The sequence below is a fragment of the Electrona antarctica genome (assembly GCF_951216825.1).
Source record: "Electrona antarctica genome assembly, chromosome: 4".
Classification (NCBI taxonomy): Eukaryota; Metazoa; Chordata; class Actinopteri; order Myctophiformes; family Myctophidae; genus Electrona; species Electrona antarctica.
In genome coordinates, this window is record NC_136809.1 from 31,176,868 (window position 1) to 31,196,406 (window position 19,539).

General features: G+C 44.6%; 1 protein-coding gene across 1 annotated transcript in view; it reads right to left on the minus strand.

Annotated features, from left to right (window-relative positions):
• pkd1a (polycystic kidney disease 1a) overlaps positions 1–19,539 on the minus strand; it is a 127,828-nt gene that overhangs the window by 48,546 nt on the left and 59,743 nt on the right. The window contains exons 16-27 of the mRNA XM_079499381.1: positions 17,963–18,094; positions 16,068–16,243; positions 14,128–14,258; positions 11,088–13,717; positions 10,738–10,941; positions 10,278–10,577; positions 9,649–10,088; positions 9,123–9,273; positions 6,870–7,022; positions 5,892–6,032; positions 4,992–5,301; positions 3,649–3,865 (exon numbers count right to left, since the gene is read on the minus strand). Coding sequence (XP_079355507.1) covers positions 3,649–3,865; positions 4,992–5,301; positions 5,892–6,032; positions 6,870–7,022; positions 9,123–9,273; positions 9,649–10,088; positions 10,278–10,577; positions 10,738–10,941; positions 11,088–13,717; positions 14,128–14,258; positions 16,068–16,243; positions 17,963–18,094 — 4,985 coding nt within the window. The remainder of the gene's footprint in view (positions 1–3,648; positions 3,866–4,991; positions 5,302–5,891; positions 6,033–6,869; positions 7,023–9,122; positions 9,274–9,648; positions 10,089–10,277; positions 10,578–10,737; positions 10,942–11,087; positions 13,718–14,127; positions 14,259–16,067; positions 16,244–17,962; positions 18,095–19,539) is intronic.

The window sequence follows — 19,539 nt, forward strand, 5'->3', positions numbered from 1 at the left end:
CAATATAAAGCAAATACAGAGCACAATATCGGTAGACACTAGACAGAGAGCTCAGATGCAATTAAAAGCAAGAGAAAACAGATGAGTTTTGAGTAGGGATTTAAAAGCCCCAATCAACTGGACGGATCTAATGGGGAGGGGCAGCATGTTCCAGAACCTGGAGCCTGCGGCCGCGAAAGCATGATCACCCCTGCTCTTCTTGCTAGTCATAAGCTCGACCAGCAGCAGCTTGTCCACAGACCGTAAAGCTCTAGGTGGGACATAGGGCACAATTAAGTCAGAGAGGTAGAAGGGTGAGAGGCTGTGACGTGTTTTAAAAACAAATAAAATAACCTTAAAATCAATTCTAAACTTTAAAGGGAGCCGATAGAGAGAGGCCAGAACTGGGGTGATGTGGTCTCGTTTTTTGTGCCAGTGAGAAGACGGGCTGCTGCATTCTGCACTAGCTGCAAACGTGACAATTTACTTGAAATCTTTCACAGACGTTCCTATAGGCTGAGGAATATATTCCACCCTTTTCACATTGGCCTGTTATAGTGCCACCAACAGGTGGATTTCTTTTTAAACAAAATGCCTCAAATCATCCAATAGGCCTTATGCAGCCGACACTTCCGCGTTCAGCTTGGGCCGCCGGAACGCTCATTCACTGTGAACGTACGGTCGTGATTTTGTAGGAATAAAGTTCAGTACTTTATGACATGGCAACAACGGAGAAAAGCTCTCGTTTTTTAACAGGAGATTTAAGACGTTTCTAACTCATGTCATCATGTCAACGTCGCAACACAAATAATACAAACTATGAAAAACTATGGCATCACATTATCAAATGAAATAGTCATATCTTGGGTGCAAATAGAGCGTAACACAACATCTTCCCTGCCTTTGAACCTTTATTTATACTCTGACTCCCTTAAAAAATTACAAAAAAAGACAAAGAACCCCTTTGTTAAGAACACGATTGAAGTCTGGTTTAAAGCACAAAAGTACCTTGGTTCAGATACTAAACTTTCACGTTTTTCTCCTTTGTGGGGTAACCAGAACTTTAAACCTGGGAGTCAGGATGGGGGATTTAAATCATGGGCAGACAAGGGGATTGCCAAGATCTCTGATCTGTATGAAAAGGATGTACTGATGTCTTTTGAAGGACTTCGCAGAAAATATGGTATTCCATCAAATCATTTTTTTAAGTACCTACAGATAAGAAGTTTTATTTCAAGTACCCAAGATAACTCAATCCAGCTGCCATCTCTATCAGTCTTAGAAAAGATTATTGTAAGTTATTCTAATGGTCGTGGTCAAGTATCTCTGGTTTATGATATGTTTGTGAGGTTGTCTGGGGAATCCTCTGAGGGTAGAAGATTGGCCTGGTGTAACGATCTAAATGTAGAAATAAGTGTTGAACATTGGGAGAGGGCTTGCTACAAAGCCCAAACACAGACGATCAATACCAGATACAAGTTACTACAATACAAATGGTTGATGCGAACGTATATTACTCCTTCTCTACTCAATCGTTTTGATCCTAATATACCAGACCAATGTGTAAAGTGCAACGTGGAGAAGGGTACATTATTTCACTGTTTATGGCAATGCCCAGAGATCATGAAGTTTTGGAAAGAAGTACTTGGTATATTATCTCAGATAATCTCAGAGGATATTCCTATTTGTCCACAACTGTGTATCTTGGGTATATTTCCTAATAATTTAAGAATTAATAGTAAAAAGAAGAGTATGATTACTTATTCTCTTCTACAGGCTAAACATACAATTGCACTCTTTTGGAAAAACCCAGACAAACCAGACATCAAGCAATGGTACAAAGAATTGTCAAATTGTCTTGCACTAGAAAAATTGACTTTAGCCATTAAAGGGAAATCTGATGACTTTCAAGAAATATGGGGACAGTTCATGCATTTTATGAACAGCAATCCATTAGGACCGGTATTAGATAATCCACAGTAATGTGGGGAGGAAAATGGGGACCATATCTGTTTTTATTTGTTTTTGTTTTTTATTGTTGAGTTGTTTGTTATGATTGTATTTTTTATTTATTTGTTGTCATTGTATTTGTATTGTATTGTATTGTATTGTATTGTATTGTATTGTATTGTATTGTATTGTATTGTATTGTATTGTTGTATTGTATTGTTTTTGTATTGTAACTGTTATGTTTGTTTTTTCTGGACATTTTATTTAACAAAAGAGCTATAACTGTAATGTTTTTTTATAAATGAAAAAGAATGTCAATAAATATATTGTTAAAAAAAAAAAAAAAAAAAAAATCAAATGAAATAGTGTTGTATAAAGTACTGAACTTTATTCCTACAAAATCACGACCGTACGTTCACAGTGAATGAGTTTCTCCCGACCGGAAGCAATCCGGCGGCCCAAGCTGAACGCGGAAGTGTCGGCTGCATAAGGCCTATTGCCATCCAAGGCGTTTAAAGAAATGGCACCCTTTTCACATTGGCTTATTATAGCGCCACCAGGAGGCCATAACCTGTCCTGTCCTGGTGGAGACCTGTGCCCCAAGGGGCACTTTTTCTAGTTAATAATTGGAAGCTTGTTTTTACAACAGACCTTATTTGTTTATTACATTTTAAATCTTTATCAAAAATAAAACCAAGATTTCTGACATGGATGTTAGAATTTAATTTAACAGATAAGGAATTGTGGAATTAATCCATATAGAATTTTTATTGGCACCATTGAATTTATCTTGTCAAAATGTATGCATTTTGATAATTAGATAATTTTTATTATCTAGCAACAAAATGCATACATTCTGGACATATTTTGTGTCCAGACATTCAAGTTCTACACTGAAAAACCTTGTTTTACATTTGATGCGATCTGACATCTTGAAAAATGGCCGCTATATTGGATTTTCGGGGCGACTGTGGCTCAAGAGGTAGAGCAGGTAGAGCAGGTCGTCCGATGATCCATGGGTCGGCGGTTCGAATCCCGACTCCTCCTGGCTACATGTCGAAGTGTCCTTGGGCAATACACTGAACCCCAAATTGCTCCCGATGTGCTGGTTGGTACCTTGCATGGCTTCCGCCGCAATCGGAGTATGAATGTGTGTGTGAATGGGTGAATGTAATGCACAATCTATGTAAAGCGCCTTGAATAAAGGCGCTATATAAATGCACCATTTACCATTTTATTTTACCATTTTCAGGTGGCTAACAGGCTTTTCTGAAAAAGTAGGTCCTAGCCATTATTCATGCCAAATTTGAAAACGAAACGGCCCATAACCAAAGAACCGATGATCTCAGTTACAAAAAATATGTGAAAGAAAAGACGAATGTTCGTCACAACACACATAGTTCATTTTTCTACAGTCGGTTCACGTCTGGGGTCCCAGTGTTCCTTCAAAATAAGGGTTTTCACTGACAACCAAAAGTGGTTAATTAATTAATACCTGGCAGTTAATGTGTTAAGAGCCCTGTGCTCTCGAAGGGAAGCAAGTAGAAAGATGACGGTGGTGCTGGAGGAAAGTCCAACGCAATTTTAAAGTTGCTTTATAAAATGTACCTACCCTTCCTGTGACTCACCTTGTGTTAGTGCGAGTGTGCGTTTGTGTGTGAGTGCGTGTGCCGTGGTAACAAATAAAATGTTAAAATTGGGTGGGTGTACAGTAATTACTTATTGAGGGCGGTGATGGCAGCTCCCTGGTGGTCCTCAACTGTGATTGACACGGCAACGCGATGGTGTGCGGAGCTGAACCCTGGGGGAAGGAAGGCAGAATGCTCGGGGCTGGTGCCCTTATACACGTAGAACTCCTCGCAGTAATCCTCCTTGCAGCGCGTCGCTAACAGGCTGTAGAGCAGGGGTGTCTCTGACATGCCCAGGTCACTGTAACCTGGAGAGAGGAGAGGAGGAGAGCATTAGGGCAGATTCACACTCATTTTTAGTGCAGACAAAAAGTCGGTTCGGGATGGGTTCTATTACAGTAGAAAGTGATCTGGTGGACCAATGTAAGTTTAGATTTCTCGATTTCAGTTCTAACATTTAGGTGAATGTATTTCAGGATTCGCACCAGCTCAGTGGCCTTGTGGTTAGAGTGTCCGCCCTGAGACTGGGAGGTCGGGGTTCGATCCCCGGCCGGGTCATACCAAAGACTCTAAAAATGGGACCCAGTGCCTCCCTGCTTGACACTCAGCATCAAGGGTTGGACTGGGGGTAAGTCCCTGCGACATACTAGCGTCATGTCCAGGGGGTGTACTTGTACATCAAGCTGCCTCACGCTACAGAAACAGGAGATAGGCTCCTGCCCTATGGGCCTCATGGCTCGGCAAGGCTACTTACTTACTTACTTATTTCAGGATTCAGAATCTGTGATATAATCATTTTTGAAAATGTAAGTTGTTTTTCCTCTACTGGAAAACAAGCATGTGCAGAAAGGTCCGGATTGGACCTTCCTGCATGTCTGGTCACATTTATACAGTCGCCAACCAGATCAAAGTTTGAACATACATTGTTTGGCTGTTGCGAACTATTCCATGTGCAAACATTTTAAAGGAAACCTTTGTAGAATGCACTTTATTGCGAACGCAGTGAGCACTAACTATAGAAGCTGGCCTAAACTGTCTGTGTGTCTGTGTGTGTCACGCTGTAACACCACCGGCCCACCACCAGAGGGCGCAGTTGTATCACACACACACACGCACGCACGCACACATACACACACACTAAAAAAAAACTTGAAAGAGAACTTAAAAAAAACCTTAAAAAAGTACGTAATTTATTCTAATTGTTGTTATTGCAATTTACAAGCTGCGTTTGCTTCCCGCGTTCGCGCGTCTTACTTGTGGTATCTGCTGTCTATAGCTTGGGCCATTGCTCTTATAAGCAATGGCCGTTATAAGTCGTTAAAAGACAGACAGACAGACAGACAGACAGACAGACAGACAGACAGACAGACAGACAGACAGACAGACAGACAGACAGAACGAGAGACAAGAGAGCCAGTGAGTATAGTCTTTTACCAGAGCAGTTGAAGTGAACGCGGTCCAGCAGCGTGCGAACTCGCCACCCCTCCCCATCTCCCTCCTCCCAGCCTCCTTCTCCCCTCACACGGCACTCCCCACCGCCCGGGGGCATGTTGGGCTGCAGCGTGATGGAGGCGGCGCCCTCTCCGTCCAGGTTGCTGTCGGTGACGTGCAGCGTGAAGACGTACGAGTCGCCATGGCGCAGGGCACCCTGACGCAGCACTAGGTTCATGCCATCACTTCCTGTCGTTGTGGAGGATGAGTCCAGGACTAGCGTCTCGTTGCGCAGTGTCACGGCTGTCCAACGCTGAGACAGAGGAGTGAGACAAAAACTATTATTGCATTTGATTTGTTGTTTAATGCTTTTGTAACACATGGATTTCATGTCATGTTATTAAAGCAAAGTGACGTTGGCAAAACACATATATATATATATATAGAGAGAGAGAGATAGAGAGAGAGAGAGAGAGAGAGAAGAGAGCGATAGATAGATAGATAGATAGATAGATAGATAGATAGATAGATAGATAGATAGATAGATAGATAGATAGATAGATAGATAGATAGAGAGAGAGAGAGAGAGAGAGAGAGAGAGAGATATTGGCTGGGTTTCCCAGGGCAAACTTGTTCTCTTGTGGACGCGGACGGCGGCACAGCTTACCTTCATAAATGCTAATGCTATTTAATGCTAGTTGGCATAGAAATAATTAATTTCATTATGGTATGAAAATCTACTTGCAGAAGCTTCATACGTCAAATAGGTAATCCAACACACCAAATAACATTGTGATCTCGACCACACCCTATATGTTCCCCCCTCAATGATTGCGTGCGTGCGTGCGTGCGTGCGTGCGTGCGTGCGTGCGTGCGTGTGCGTACCTGCGTGCGTGTGCGTACCCCACGGTGGAAGTGCTGACAGTTGCTGCAGGTTCCTCTGAGGTAGACGTAGGAATTCTGGCTGACTTCATAGATGGACTGAGCCTTACAGGAGACACACTCCAGATACACCATGGGGATGTCACCACTCTGGACCAGAACCTGGCACACGCACACGCACACGCACACGCACACACACACACACACACACACACACACACACACACACACACACACACACACACACACACACACACACAGGTGTAATTCACATGTATTTTTCAGTGAGTCAGTGAGGGTCGGATGCAGTCACTGTGTCAGGCACGCACGCAAACACTCACACAAGTACACTCAAACACATACACAGACTCAACAGACTGTGAAGTAGATGGTATCATTGGTTTGGCAATTAATCATCCCTGCCACTTACCAGGACATCACAGCCGTGTAAAGTCACCTTGACTAGTTCATTCCTCCTGCTTTTTTCCCCCTTACTTGTGGCTCACATGCCAGAAATTCCAGACATGCCAGAAATATGCAGTCACGTCACGCACGTGCATCATAAGTGCTCTGCAGTGATCAATGTAATGCCCAAACCACACCTGTTTAGCGTCTAGCACCACCAGTGTCGTGCATGGCCAGAGATGGCAAAATAGCGCTGGGTTAAGTTAAAGACATTGCGCCAATTATTATTATTTGTTTGCACATTGTGTTCAAAATTTGATTAATGTCTTCTATTTTTGAATATGTATATTGGTATGTGCCTTTTATTTCATTGTTAATGGTACAAGATACCGGGGTTGTGGCTATTTCAGAGCGGGAACTCTGGGGGGAGGGAGGGGTAAAAAATTTCAACAATTTTTGTATGCTATTTTTGACTCATATGTGACTTGAAAAATGTATAAAGAAACTTTGATAAAAAACAAAATACATTGCGCCAGGGGTTACGTTTTGCTGTCAAAACAGGGCCCAGAGACAGGTGGTGCATGCAGTACTTACAGCCTGTGTGGTGGACTCCGGGGTCATGCCGTCTTTGCTGATGGTCAGTTTGAAGGTGTACTCGACGTCAGCCTCCAGCTCGGAACCAGAGATGCCTAGCACCGGACCGCTGGAGCCCAGACCAAAGTTGAGGGTTGAGCAGTGCTCCGGTCCCTGGAGTAAAAAGCAAAGGGAATGTGAGAGGTGTGAAGACACTTATTTTGAATGAGAACTGTTTTATTATTATTATTATTATTACCCTTATTATTATTATTATTATTATTATTATTTATATTATTATTAAATATGTATCCAAACACAGGTACATTTTAGTCATACCAAAGAACAAAACATTTTCATACCAAAATAGTTCATTGGCTCTAATAAAATATTAACTGTTTTGATTACACTGGCATAGTCCATTTTCAGGCTTCTGCTAGACTTACATAACGCCTTGGCGCCAGCTCCAAAAACTCCTCAGTGACAGTCAAAGATGGGGACGTAGGACGTGTAAGCCATGTACGTAATAATACTTCACATTAATCTACTGGGAGAGGCCGAAACCCACAAAGTGGTGTTACGTTCATTGCTTAGTGTTTAGCGTTTGCCAAAAAAACAAGGCCAGACCTTTTCAGTTTTCATCATCTGCTGCACACAATGGCCACGGCGAGGACAGAGGCCAACTGTTTTCAACAACTCTTTCTCTCCATACTGTCCAGTAGTATTTGGCAAGTTCTTCAGCCATACCATTCTGCTTTCTAATACTTATTCTATCTGGTAGAGATGGGCCATTTATTTACTTACTTATTTACTTACTTGACTTATTTCCTTTGTGGTCCAAACAAAACATTACAACTGACCACAAGTTGCAGGGGGTGGATTTTCGTCTCATCCTTATATACAATCCTTATATACAATTTGGTCAATTTCGGTCACCTTTCATGCAGTCACTCTCTGCTTCCATGATCTCTCTCAATCATACTCCATACTCCTCAGGCTGTGTGTGTGTGTGTGTGTGTGTGTGTGTGTGTGTGTGTGTGTGTGTGTGTGTGTGTGTGTGTGTGTGTGTGTGTGTGTGTGTGTGTGTGTGTGTGTGTGTGTGTGTGTGTGCGTGCGTGCGTGCGTGTGTGCGTGCGTGTTTGAGGGTAGGGTGGGGGAATATAGCACCAACTGTGAAATGCAGAGTTTATCTCCATGTAGTGATATAACACGTTAGATGCACACACACACAAATGCACTCACACAGGAATTAAAACTAAAAAGAATCTCACTACTGAAAGCTTTTGTCAAGTTAATACCCAATCTGTCATTTGTGAAATGACATGAAAGAAGTCCAGGGAAGTAAGGGGCTCTAAGAGAAAACATCTGAAACTAAAAACAGGCAGTGATACAGGACCTTGAGAGCTGCTGCATTAGGCTTTTGAAGGTTTGCTGCTCAGTGCTTTGGATACATCAATAAGCACAGGAGACAGTACAGCCTACTACTTTATTTTATATATGAAACAGGATGCTCAGCCACATATTTATGTACAGTATGCTGCAGTGTGGGTCCTTGTGTCCAAGACAAATTTCTCCCTTGGGAGACAAAATAAATAAATAAATTAACCTTGAACCTTGAGGCTACTGAACCCATTAACCCGGTAATGTTAACTAATAATATGGATATGGCCAGTGTTAGGCAGTAACACTTTAATTAGTAATATATTACTGTAACATTACTTTACCCAGTAACGAGTAGTGTAACTTATTACAGTTGCCAAAACAGTAATACAATTACAGTATATATTACTGATCCAAGTAACGTGTTACAATCATACAATGAGTGTGATTTGTTTTAGTTTCTGACCGAGATAAAAGCGCTCTCTCTTCACTATCATTGTCTGTGAGCAGACTGCTGCAGATCCGTGGAACAGCGGAGTAGTAGAACAGATTTACAAGCTATCAACACTGTGTGATGGTACCGGATGTTAGCTTGTAGATCTGTTTTTTAAGCACTAGAGGTTCGGTCTGCATAGCAAACACATCCTCTGAGTAGGGCCAGCTTAACGGAAGGGCTTTAGGTGCCGTTTGGTGCCCCCCCAAAAGAAGACCAGTATTGCCACAAGTATTGCCGCAAGAGCACCCAGAATGTTGAAGCAAAGGTTGCTGAAGAAGCGCTGAAACGCGCCGGTGAAGAGTCCCCCCTATTCCTATCTTATTCTATTATTTAATCTAGACAACAATTGCTCTGCTCATTGGACAGTTTTCATTAGTAATATTATGTGTGGCTTTTACCTTGGAGGTGTCCTGGCAGTCCCAGTGGTAGTGAAGAAGAGCCTGGCTGTCTGGGTCCATGTTAGGGTCATAGGACTGCTCCGCGCTCAACTGCAGGTCTTGGGTTCTCGACCACACCCTATATGTTCCCCCCTCAATGATTGGCACCAACCTGGCAAAAGATGAATATACAGTATTTTCTCATTCAGTCATTTCATCTTTTCTCATCTGATCCTACCTTCGCGTGAGTACAGATTGTTTTGCAGGATGCTATGATGCTATTTCCGTCTATGGTTTTTAACAACCTTTCGACCGCAAGGCCATGGGTACGATCCCGGGCACCGCCAAGTCAGCATATGAGGAGCACGGCTTGAAGTCGTGCGGTAAGTACTGGGAGCTGATGGTAGGTGTTGCGCTCCACCTCAGCAATCCATCTCCCAGGGGTCTTGTGAAATGGGAATAGACTCCCGCACCCTGGCTGATACCGACAATAAGCCTCTCTGACTGACTTACTTAGTGGGGTACATGCACAGTGCTATTCACTGACCTGGCAGCCATGACGCTCAGTTGTAGACAGGCAGCTTTCCTCAGTGGCACGCCTTCATAAGACAGGGAAAAGACCAGGGTGTAATTGCCTGCCGCCAGTGCCATCTTAGGCACTGACAGCTGCAGACGTCGCACATCCACCTCCGCCGGGAGAGGGATGATGGAGACAGGTGAGGCTCCCGCCCCACGGAGGCCAGAACGTATGCTGTGGTCCTGTTCATTGTTGCAGTGAGGAGTAGAAAGGATCTGCCATAGGTACTGTGCTCCATAGCGTAAGCAGCCTTTTAAGTCGACGCTGGCCTCTACCAAGGTTGGCTGGGAGCACCAGATGGCTAGTCTGGGTGCTTGAACCACATGTACTTCTGGCTCCTCACACTCCAGCACACGGATGTTCACTTCCACCTTGGCCAACACCCAGCTCACGAGGTTACTGCAGTTCACCTGGTGGGAAGAGTGATTGGGCAGTCAGATGACAAGACAAAGCTAATACCAGACATCAGTCAAAAAAGGTTTTCAAAACAAAAGAGAAGGTTGGAGACATCTATCACAGGTCTGGATTCTACCAGGGTGCATGTTACTTTTTGCAGATATAAATGGCACATAATATTGCATGTTTACAAGGAGACATACCTGAACAAGGTAGTGTTCAGGCTGGCTGTACTTATAACGCACAGTTGCAGTGTTGGTGGGAAGTGGAGTGGATCCATCACCAAAATCCCACAGATACTGAACAGGAGTAGACCTGAACGTGTGATAGGCCCTGATTTCCACTGTCTTATTGATAAACGTGTCATTTGGCACTGCATCCAGACCAGGGTTGGTCAGCACGTTCTGTACCAGGATGTGCTTAGTGATGTTCTGGTCATGTAGTGCGTTGAAGGCCCTCAGGTAGATGGTCAGTGACCCAGCCTGCTCTGGTGTGTAAGATGCCTAAGGGTTGAGTGTAAGATTAAAAATCGATTAATCAAAGTCCAATTATAGGCCACAAAATAGCCTTTGACATAGTTTATTGTGATAATAACAGGAATCATAGAGAAACATATCTTATCCCCATTATTCTATTATCTAACATCACTTCAGGGATCTTAACCTCTTTGCCTCTCTGCCAAGATGCTGCCTTGAGGTGGTGGAGATCAAACGTCCACAGGAAGTTCACAGGTTTGCCTTTAAGGATGCTGGCAACAAAGGTCCTTCTCACTCCCACAGGGATGGCGGCCTCGCAGCAGTCTAGGATAGTCAGTCCATGCACTGGCTCCATCACCTCAACATGGAGGTAGCTTCTCTTGGAGCTCACCTGAAAAGGGGGAACAAAGGGCATTGTCTTGTCTTAGTTCAGCCAATCATATAAGAATTCCCCATGAATTAGAGTGTAAAATGAAGTGCCTTGATTACTGTGATCATATATCTTTGCTGTCTATTAGATTTCCCATTGAATTTTACCTGGTTGATCGCAGTGAGGTTGACAATATACGTATCCACTCTGGTGAATTGGTGGACAAAGGTTTGGTTGAGCAGTGAAGGGAGCACTTCAGTGGCATCTCCGCTGATGCTAAGGATAAGGTTAACATCTGAACCCGCCGCCACAGAAATGGTGAACTCCACCCTTTCTCCAACCGCTGCGATCTTCTTACTGGCCCTCAACTCCAGCCCCTGAATCTTTTCCTGAACAAAGAACTCTCTTGTAACAACATCACTGCTCACGTCGTTGGTAGCGTTCAGAGTAACGGTGGTTGGCTTCGGTTCAATGAAAACCAAAGAGGCTTTCTTTCCTTTTTCTGTCCTCCCCGGTAACAGCCACATCCATGTCACGTTAGTTCCTGTCAGAACCTCCCCCTGGAGCGAGATGTTCACCCCTGTCGCCACGTAATTCTGTTCTGTGACATTGGTAGATGTGAATGTCACCCAGGTAATGACCTCCTGGACTTCGACAAACTGGGACACAATCTCTGAGCTAACCTCGTTGGAGACCTCCACACTGACGAGCCTCTGACCGGGACTGGTGAAGGCATGGACCACCCAGGAGTTGTTCCATGGCATAGCATCTCCATCCACGGTCCAATGGTAGCGCAGATCTGAGCCCAAGGCCAGCACTGTCAAGTTCGTTGGGACACTGACTGCAACTGGGTTGTCACTGATATGCAGGTACACTTCCCCAACGGGGTCCAGGAACTGGATGGTTCTGTTCACAGACAGCTGACCGAGGAGGTTGGCTGCTCGGAGAAAGATGTCACACGGGCCCGGAGTGGAGAAATTGACAGGTACCGTCTTCAAACTGATGTTGAAGACTGAACTGATGGGGTCTAGCTCCCTGAGGAGGTTCCAGGTAAAAGACATGTTAGTTCCTTCCCTTAACACAGCCTGGAGGTGGAGTGCACGGTTGGTGGGGAAGCAGCATCCCTCCACGCCGACACTGCTGCCTCCTGCTACCTCTTCCTCTGCTAAAATCTGTAGCCCCTCCAGCTCGCACTGCACAAAGACAAAGATGCTGGCATGCGCACTTCCAACATCATTCTCTGCTGTCACAGTGATGTTGAAGGTCCCTACAGAGCGGAACGTGTAGAAGGTGGTGTGGGTCCCCGGGACAGGGTAGGAGGGAGACGGTGTCCAGGAATACCGGACCTCATCTCCTTCATCCATCTGGGCCTCAAAGTGGACTGTAGCATTGAGAGGGACATTCACCAGGCTGGCATTGACAACTAAACCACGTATCGCTGACAGCACAGGTACAGTTAAAACAGTGTGATTGCTGCTAACTGTGTTAGCGGCAGTCAGAGTAATGTTGAAGTTTCCTGACACGTTAAAGGAGTGGATGACGCTCTGACCGGTCAGGATTGTCCCATCTCCAAAGCTCCAGGCATAACTGACGTTTGAGGCCAAGGAAGAGGTGTTGAAGAGGTATGGTTCCCAAAGAGTCAGGTTATTGTACGTAGTGCCATTGTGGTGAATCAGAAGCGGGCCCACGGGCCTCTGAACTTCAATTGAGACACTGGCATTGTCAGCTGAGATGTTGTTGAATACAGTGACAGTTACAACATATTGACCCGGATTTTTATAGGTGTAAATCATTCCTTTAAAAGTACTGACGAATACAGAGTCCTCATCCAGCCCAAAGTCCCACCGATAGCTGTAGTTAAACTCTGGCTCAGTTCTGGCATGGAAGCGGATCTCTTCCCCAACGCGGTAATGCGTCTTGTCAGCGGTAAGGCTGACTTTGGCCACAAACGGTTGAACACACACCCAGGCGAAAAAGTTTGCCTTGGTAGCCCTGTTGACGCCGCTGGAGAGCAGCAGGGAAAGGTGGTAGCTCCCACTGGAGTGGTAGGTGTGTGCGATTTGAGGGTTCCCGTGGTATGTCTTGTTGGGGCTGCCATCGCCAAAGCTCCATTCATACAGGTGAGCCGACGCGTTACCAGACACCCAGGCTCGGAAGGGAGTGGACCTCCCTTCTTGGACACATCCCGAGGGCTCCACCTTCACCACTTGGAAGATGAACACATGGACGGGCAAGATGAACCAGCCGGAGCTCACGGCATTGCTGGCCGTGACGTTGACCGTGTAGTTGCCATCTTTGATGTAGGTGTGGGATACGTGCGGCTCGATCGTCGTGTAGTTGCTCCCATCCCCCATGGAGAAGGTCCAGGTGATGTTGTTGCCCGATTCCAGGCGTGCCCACACGGCTGTCGGGCTGTGCAGCTCCGAGGGGGAGGAGCTCCCCGCCGTCAGCTCCTCAATCTCCTCGTAGACCAGCATGGCGGTGCAGGCCTCGGTTGAGCTGATGGTGTTGTTCACCGACACGCACACGTTGAACGCTCCGCTCTGCGCGTAGGTGTGCGCCACCTGCCTCTCGCGGCCCTGCAGCGGGTCAGTGCCGTCGCCAAAGTGCCAGGTGTAGTGGATGCCGTAGGCCGACGGCCAGGCGTGAGCCTCGAACGTGGCCGACTTGTCGGCAAGGAGGAGGCGGGGCTCAGTCACAATGTCGATGCGGTTGAGGATGCTGTAGACGTGCATGGCGACACGCTGGCTGATGTTCTCATAGCGGTTGGACACCGACAGCAGCACTGTGTAAACTCCTGTGAGGAGGGAGCAATGTGGAGAGAGAGGCATGACAGAGAATGAGAGAGAGAGAGAGAGATAGAGAGAGAGAGGGAGACAGAGAGAAAGTCAAATAACATTATCCGCTGTTACTGAATGTTACAAAAATCCATGCTTTCTGAGTTTTCATCGCAGTTAAGAAAGTAGTATAGTAGTGATCAAGAACAATCAGCATCAGTAATGCAACCATAATGTAAATAAAGAACATACTCAATACAGTATGTTATGGCTTTTATTTAACATCCACCAATGCATGAGCATGATGAAAGGTTTTCTACAATGTTAGCATGCACGCACTGAATAAGATAAGCACTCCAAGACATTAAGCTTAGGCTAACCATGTTAAATATGGCTGATTGCACAGTGTATGCTACCAAATTGAGTTTACCTGGCTGGGGGTAGATGTAGGTGACATTATTAGTCAGGACCACCTGGTTTGGGGAGTAGGAACAGAGGAGGGAGGAGGCATACGGAGGCTTGTATTCAAACTCCTTGTAACCACCGTCACCAAAGCTCCATCTACAGTATGAAGAAGGAACAGACAGACAAGGGTTAAAAAACACTGTGGGACCAAATGGTGCTTAGAAGAATGTGCATAAACAACATGCACTGCCATGGCATTTGTGTGTGTGTGTGTTGCGTGTGTCCATGCACGCACGCACGCACGCATGCACATACACACATACGCATGCACATACGCACACACACACGCACGCATGCACGCACGCACGCACGCACGCACACACAGTAGCCTAATACAGCAAAGAGACATTACTATTATACAAACAATTTGACAATAGGGATAGCAGAGGAGAAATTGATACCATCCAGAAATGTTGAGCAGGTATTTCGTGGTTCAATCCAAGAAAAATATCTTGCACATTTTATCTCATATAAAAATACACGCTGCAGGCAACTCATTGACATTTCCATGAGCATAGTCAGGTAGTCTTTGTGACTGGCATGCACAGAAAGAAAGACACACACACACACACACACACACACACACACACACACACACACACACACACACACACACACACACACACACACGCACGCACGCACGCACACACACACACACACACACACACACACACACACACACACACACACACACACACACACACACACACACACACACACACACAGAGAGAGAGAGAGAGAGAGAACAATTAGCTGGAAAGTGGAACTCTTGTGTGGGACGCAAGGGTGTTTTGGGAGAGAGAGAGTGGAAAGTCAAACCTCAGGAGACCTCAGTGGATGGAGAACAGTGAGAGAGCTGAGGGAAAGTAAGCAAGAGAGGCGGTGGGGTGAGAATCTGAAAGGGGTTCGAGGAAAAGAGTGCAAAATAATGAAAAAAGAGGGAGAGAGGAAATGACAGAGCAGAGGGGAAAATTCCTGTCAGCAATCTATTCTGACCACAGGGTTATAAATCCAAGAGAAACTGAGTGAGAGAGAGAAAGGGAGGATTTTGTTTTGTGCAAACAAGAAGAGCATTAAAGGAATAACACTCCTTAAAATGATCATTTTTGTATAAATCACTCACTCCAGTGTTTCCTGGAAAGCCTGACGATAAATGTTTGTTTTCTTTCGCATGCCTTCATGGAGAACAGAGAGCCTGAAGACGGAAGCCATTTCTGACACAATGGAGTTGATCATGACAACATCCATAAATTAAGTTGTGTTCAACACAAGTTCAGGAGTGGAGACCACCCTCTGCTCAACTCCATCACTCCCATCCTCTATCTCCTCATCAAGTTCACCTGCGTCCCTAGTGTCACAGCCAAACACTCCCCACAGTATAAATATACATGTTACCTGTGTTATCTCATCTCTTACCTGTTTGATACGGCTTTGCGCTGTCAAAATTCCCCCCCCTCCCCCCAACTAACCCCTTCATCTTCAGCCTTGCCCCACTAACACTTCCCTCTCTCTCCTTCTCCTAGGAGCCCAGAGGGGGTCAGCGTCGGAGCAAAGGCGACTGACCGCAGAGCACGGCGGTTGTCAGGCTCCCGAGACTACGCACCCACCCTGAGTCTCGCCCCTCCTCGGGCTCCTCATCAATACACCTACATCCTACATCTCACTTAAATAAATAAATACTGTTAAACTTGAGCAGAAGGTGTGGTCTCTTACTAGTGAACATGCTGTTATGTATGTACTATATAATCCAAGGCTCGTACTCCAGGTATGGTGATATTATTCTTTTGAGTAATCTTCCTTTACATTGTGCAAGGGAGAGATACACACCTAACACAATAGCAGAGGAACAATCTTCCTCTCCCTCTCACGCACACACGCATGCACACACCGTGTGTCCAGTCCTACCGGAAGGTGGCGGAGACAGACATGTCCACGACCACAGAGGCAGTGAGGGTCTGTGCCGAGCCCTGGGTGACCACGTCGGGCACGCCCGTGACGGTCAGGTTGACCATGGGCTGCAGCCTGTCCACAGTCACGTTGAAATGCTCTGTGAGGTTACTGACATGGTTCATTGCCGTGACCTGGGGAAGGAGGTATAGTAGCACAAACGTGTTCACTTACCAAGTGGCGATGCAATCAATTTAACGATCGGTGCAAAGTATAATCCTCAGCATTAAATTAACTCAGAGAGTGTACAAATGTAACCAAATGGACACGCAAGGGTCAATCTGGTTGCATGTGTACACTCTTAAGGCCTTTTCAGACAGTGAGTGACTGATCACGTCTCTGAAAGGACCTTTACCGAGATACAAATGGATAAATTAACAGTGATGATTGTTATCGTTATGTGTTCAGTGAAGAAATAAGAATAAGAAGAATTTAGAACCATTTATTTATTTATATATATTTTTTTATTATTATCATTATTTTTTTTATTTGTGTATTTGTCACTGCACATTTGCACATACAGTACGTTGAATGGGTCCTCTGTATTTTCTATTACAACTTTTAGGAGCAGTGGGCACTATTAATACAGCACCCGGAGAGCAGTTAGAGGTCAAGTTGGGTGGAACTTCTGATCACCAGACAGCCTAGTATCTACCCACTCAGCTATGGCCGCCCTTCAGTCATGGCAGCCCTGAACAACTGTGTATTCAATTAACAAATCATGAATGTGTTCACGCATCAAGCTCATAATCCTGGGTGTTAATCTACCCTGCAGAAAATCGTCTAAGCCATGTCTGTTTACAAATTAAATAACAGCTAATTCCAAATCCCATTAAAAAAAGACAATTACTTTAATATGACTAATTTGCCAAAAAGAAAATAGAGGTTACCGGTATGCAGACTCTAATCTATCTGGCCACTGCTGAACAAACCATGTCTATTCAAAGTTTATGCAGCTTTTATATTTTAGGAGTAAACTTTTTGAATTAGAAGAAAATATAGAGGCATACCCATCCAATCAAATTAACTGTAGCCACTTTCTATGTCTCAAGGACTGTTGTGATGTTCTTTATTCATTGCACAGGTCTGGAGTTGCAATGCACTGAATTATATTCAGTCAATCAGTTAAGTAGCCTACCAATACAAAACAATACAGCTTGCTTCTGGCTCTCATTTCAGTGGGTGCAGGGTTAGACATTTTGATATAATGTAGTGCCAGTGCCAATGCAATCCAAAAAAGCTAGAAAGACACATTTCATCAAAATAAATAAATAAGCCCCATGCACAGGCCAGGTGTTCCCACACTTTGTCATGCCAAGGATTTCCACATAGCCCAAAGCCTCTTGCTGGCAACTTGGCAAGTGACTTTAAAGAAATCAGACCCGTCTGTACTGTACTGTACTGTACTGTACTGTACTGTACTGTACTGTACTGTACTGTACTGTACTGTACGTGTGTGTGTGTGTGTGTGTGTGTGTGTGTGTGTGTGTGTGTGTGTGTGTGTGTGTGTGTGTGTGTGTGTGTGTGTGTGTTAGGCTGCGCAACAGTGACACTTGGTGTTCAACAAACGATATTTCCGTACTTGGACGGACAGACACAGGGACATACATATGGACACACATTGCTGTCTATAGGAGTGGCTAGCACCACTCAAAAACACAAAACATATTGTGGCATATTATTTTTTACAAATGTCTGAAAATGCCCCAAATATAGCCTGGTAAACCATCCCCACAAGTCAATACTTTGGCCCCGAACCGGGCTGGTTCGGTTCTTCGCTTCCGGGCGGACCCGTGCTACCCTCTACTCCCAATGGAGTGGTGCGTGTGAGCAAAAGTGTGAGACAGACTCACTGTGAGCTTGTAGATGGCAGCATTCTGGTAGATGACATTGAGAACAGTGTTGTAGTAGGTAAAGTATGGCTTGTCATCCACTGTCCATTTAAATGTAGGGTTGGTGCCTTCCTTTACTGATGCTGTGTAGCTCTGAAACACACACAAAGATATGCTGTAGAATGAAAGTAGATACTGTATACTTTATTTAGTATGAACAATAACAAACAGTACACACAAGTGACAGTAAAAAAGAGATAGTTCCAGTCATTGATTATGTCTGATTCCCATTTCAAGCTTCCCATGTCAAAATGTCTCTATAAACAGTGGGCCATGTAGTTGATCAATGTTGATTCATTTAACATTAAACAACACTAGCTGGGGAGAAATTCATCCGAAATCAACAAGATTGTGCACTTGGTGACAACGTTTTACTGCCTGTTAAAGAGGCAGTATATTTAACATTGGATTAATTGCAAACGGACCACTAGGGGCGAAAAGATTATGCCCATATCTAACATCATGCCAAAAATCTAAAACTTTCTGTGAATTCTGTGTGCATAGTTGTTGTGATTTTTTACATATTAAATCCCAGCTTCATTTAATATGGCATGAGGCATTTTAAGCAGCCATCTGCTTAAGATGCCATCTTGAAAATGATGCCTTTCCAGAAGTTTTTTCCCCCCTAAATGTATGGGGAAAAAAAACTTTTAAGCTGACCTACAAGCCCACACTGTGTTGCAAAAGCGGCAGTGATGGGCTTACAAATCGCCAGGGCGGAGCTACATACAGCTCAACTCCACTGCATGTCGAGAAGTAACGGCAGACGAGTGAGACGACACAAGAGAGAAGCAGAGTAGCCAGGTGCCAGGTCCTTCATGTTTCATAATAACGTTAGCTGTTGTCATACCGTAAATGTATAATTATATACGTTTCTCAAACGTAACTTTCAAGTGAACTTTATGGGAACTTTAGGGAGAAGTATTTCTTGCCTGACTGCCGTTTACAAACATGTGTGATTCAGCGTGTCCAGATTGCGACCGACACGGGCACACACACAACACAGACAAAGTCAGAAAGTGACTTTCTGTGTGTGCAATGTGCACTGCATGCACTCAAACTTTGTTGATCATGCGTGACGTGATGAAAGCAATTAGCAATTGTATTCGCATTGGTAGGTCAGGAAAAAATATTTTGTTCTGGTTTCAAATACATTGTAGCAGCTGTGTGGTGGTGGTGTGTGTGTGTGTGTGTGTGTGTGTGTGGAAAAAGTATATATACTGTATATATATATATATACAACCCCCCCAAAAATCTAGATATACGTGGGTATATCTAGGTGTGCCCTGGGATTTTTTGGCTATGAAAAGTGTGCCCTGGCAGAAAAAAGTTTGGGAAACACTGATTTAGCACACCCAGTACTAATAGAATCCATTGAAAAATCTCTTATCAATTCTTTTGGTTTTTAACCATGATATACTGGCCCATTTAATATTAGATTAATTACAAACTGAACACTAGGGGGCGATGGTTTTTGAAAACCTTATGCCCATACCGCTAACACCATGCCAAAAATCTAAAACTTTTAACGAATTCTG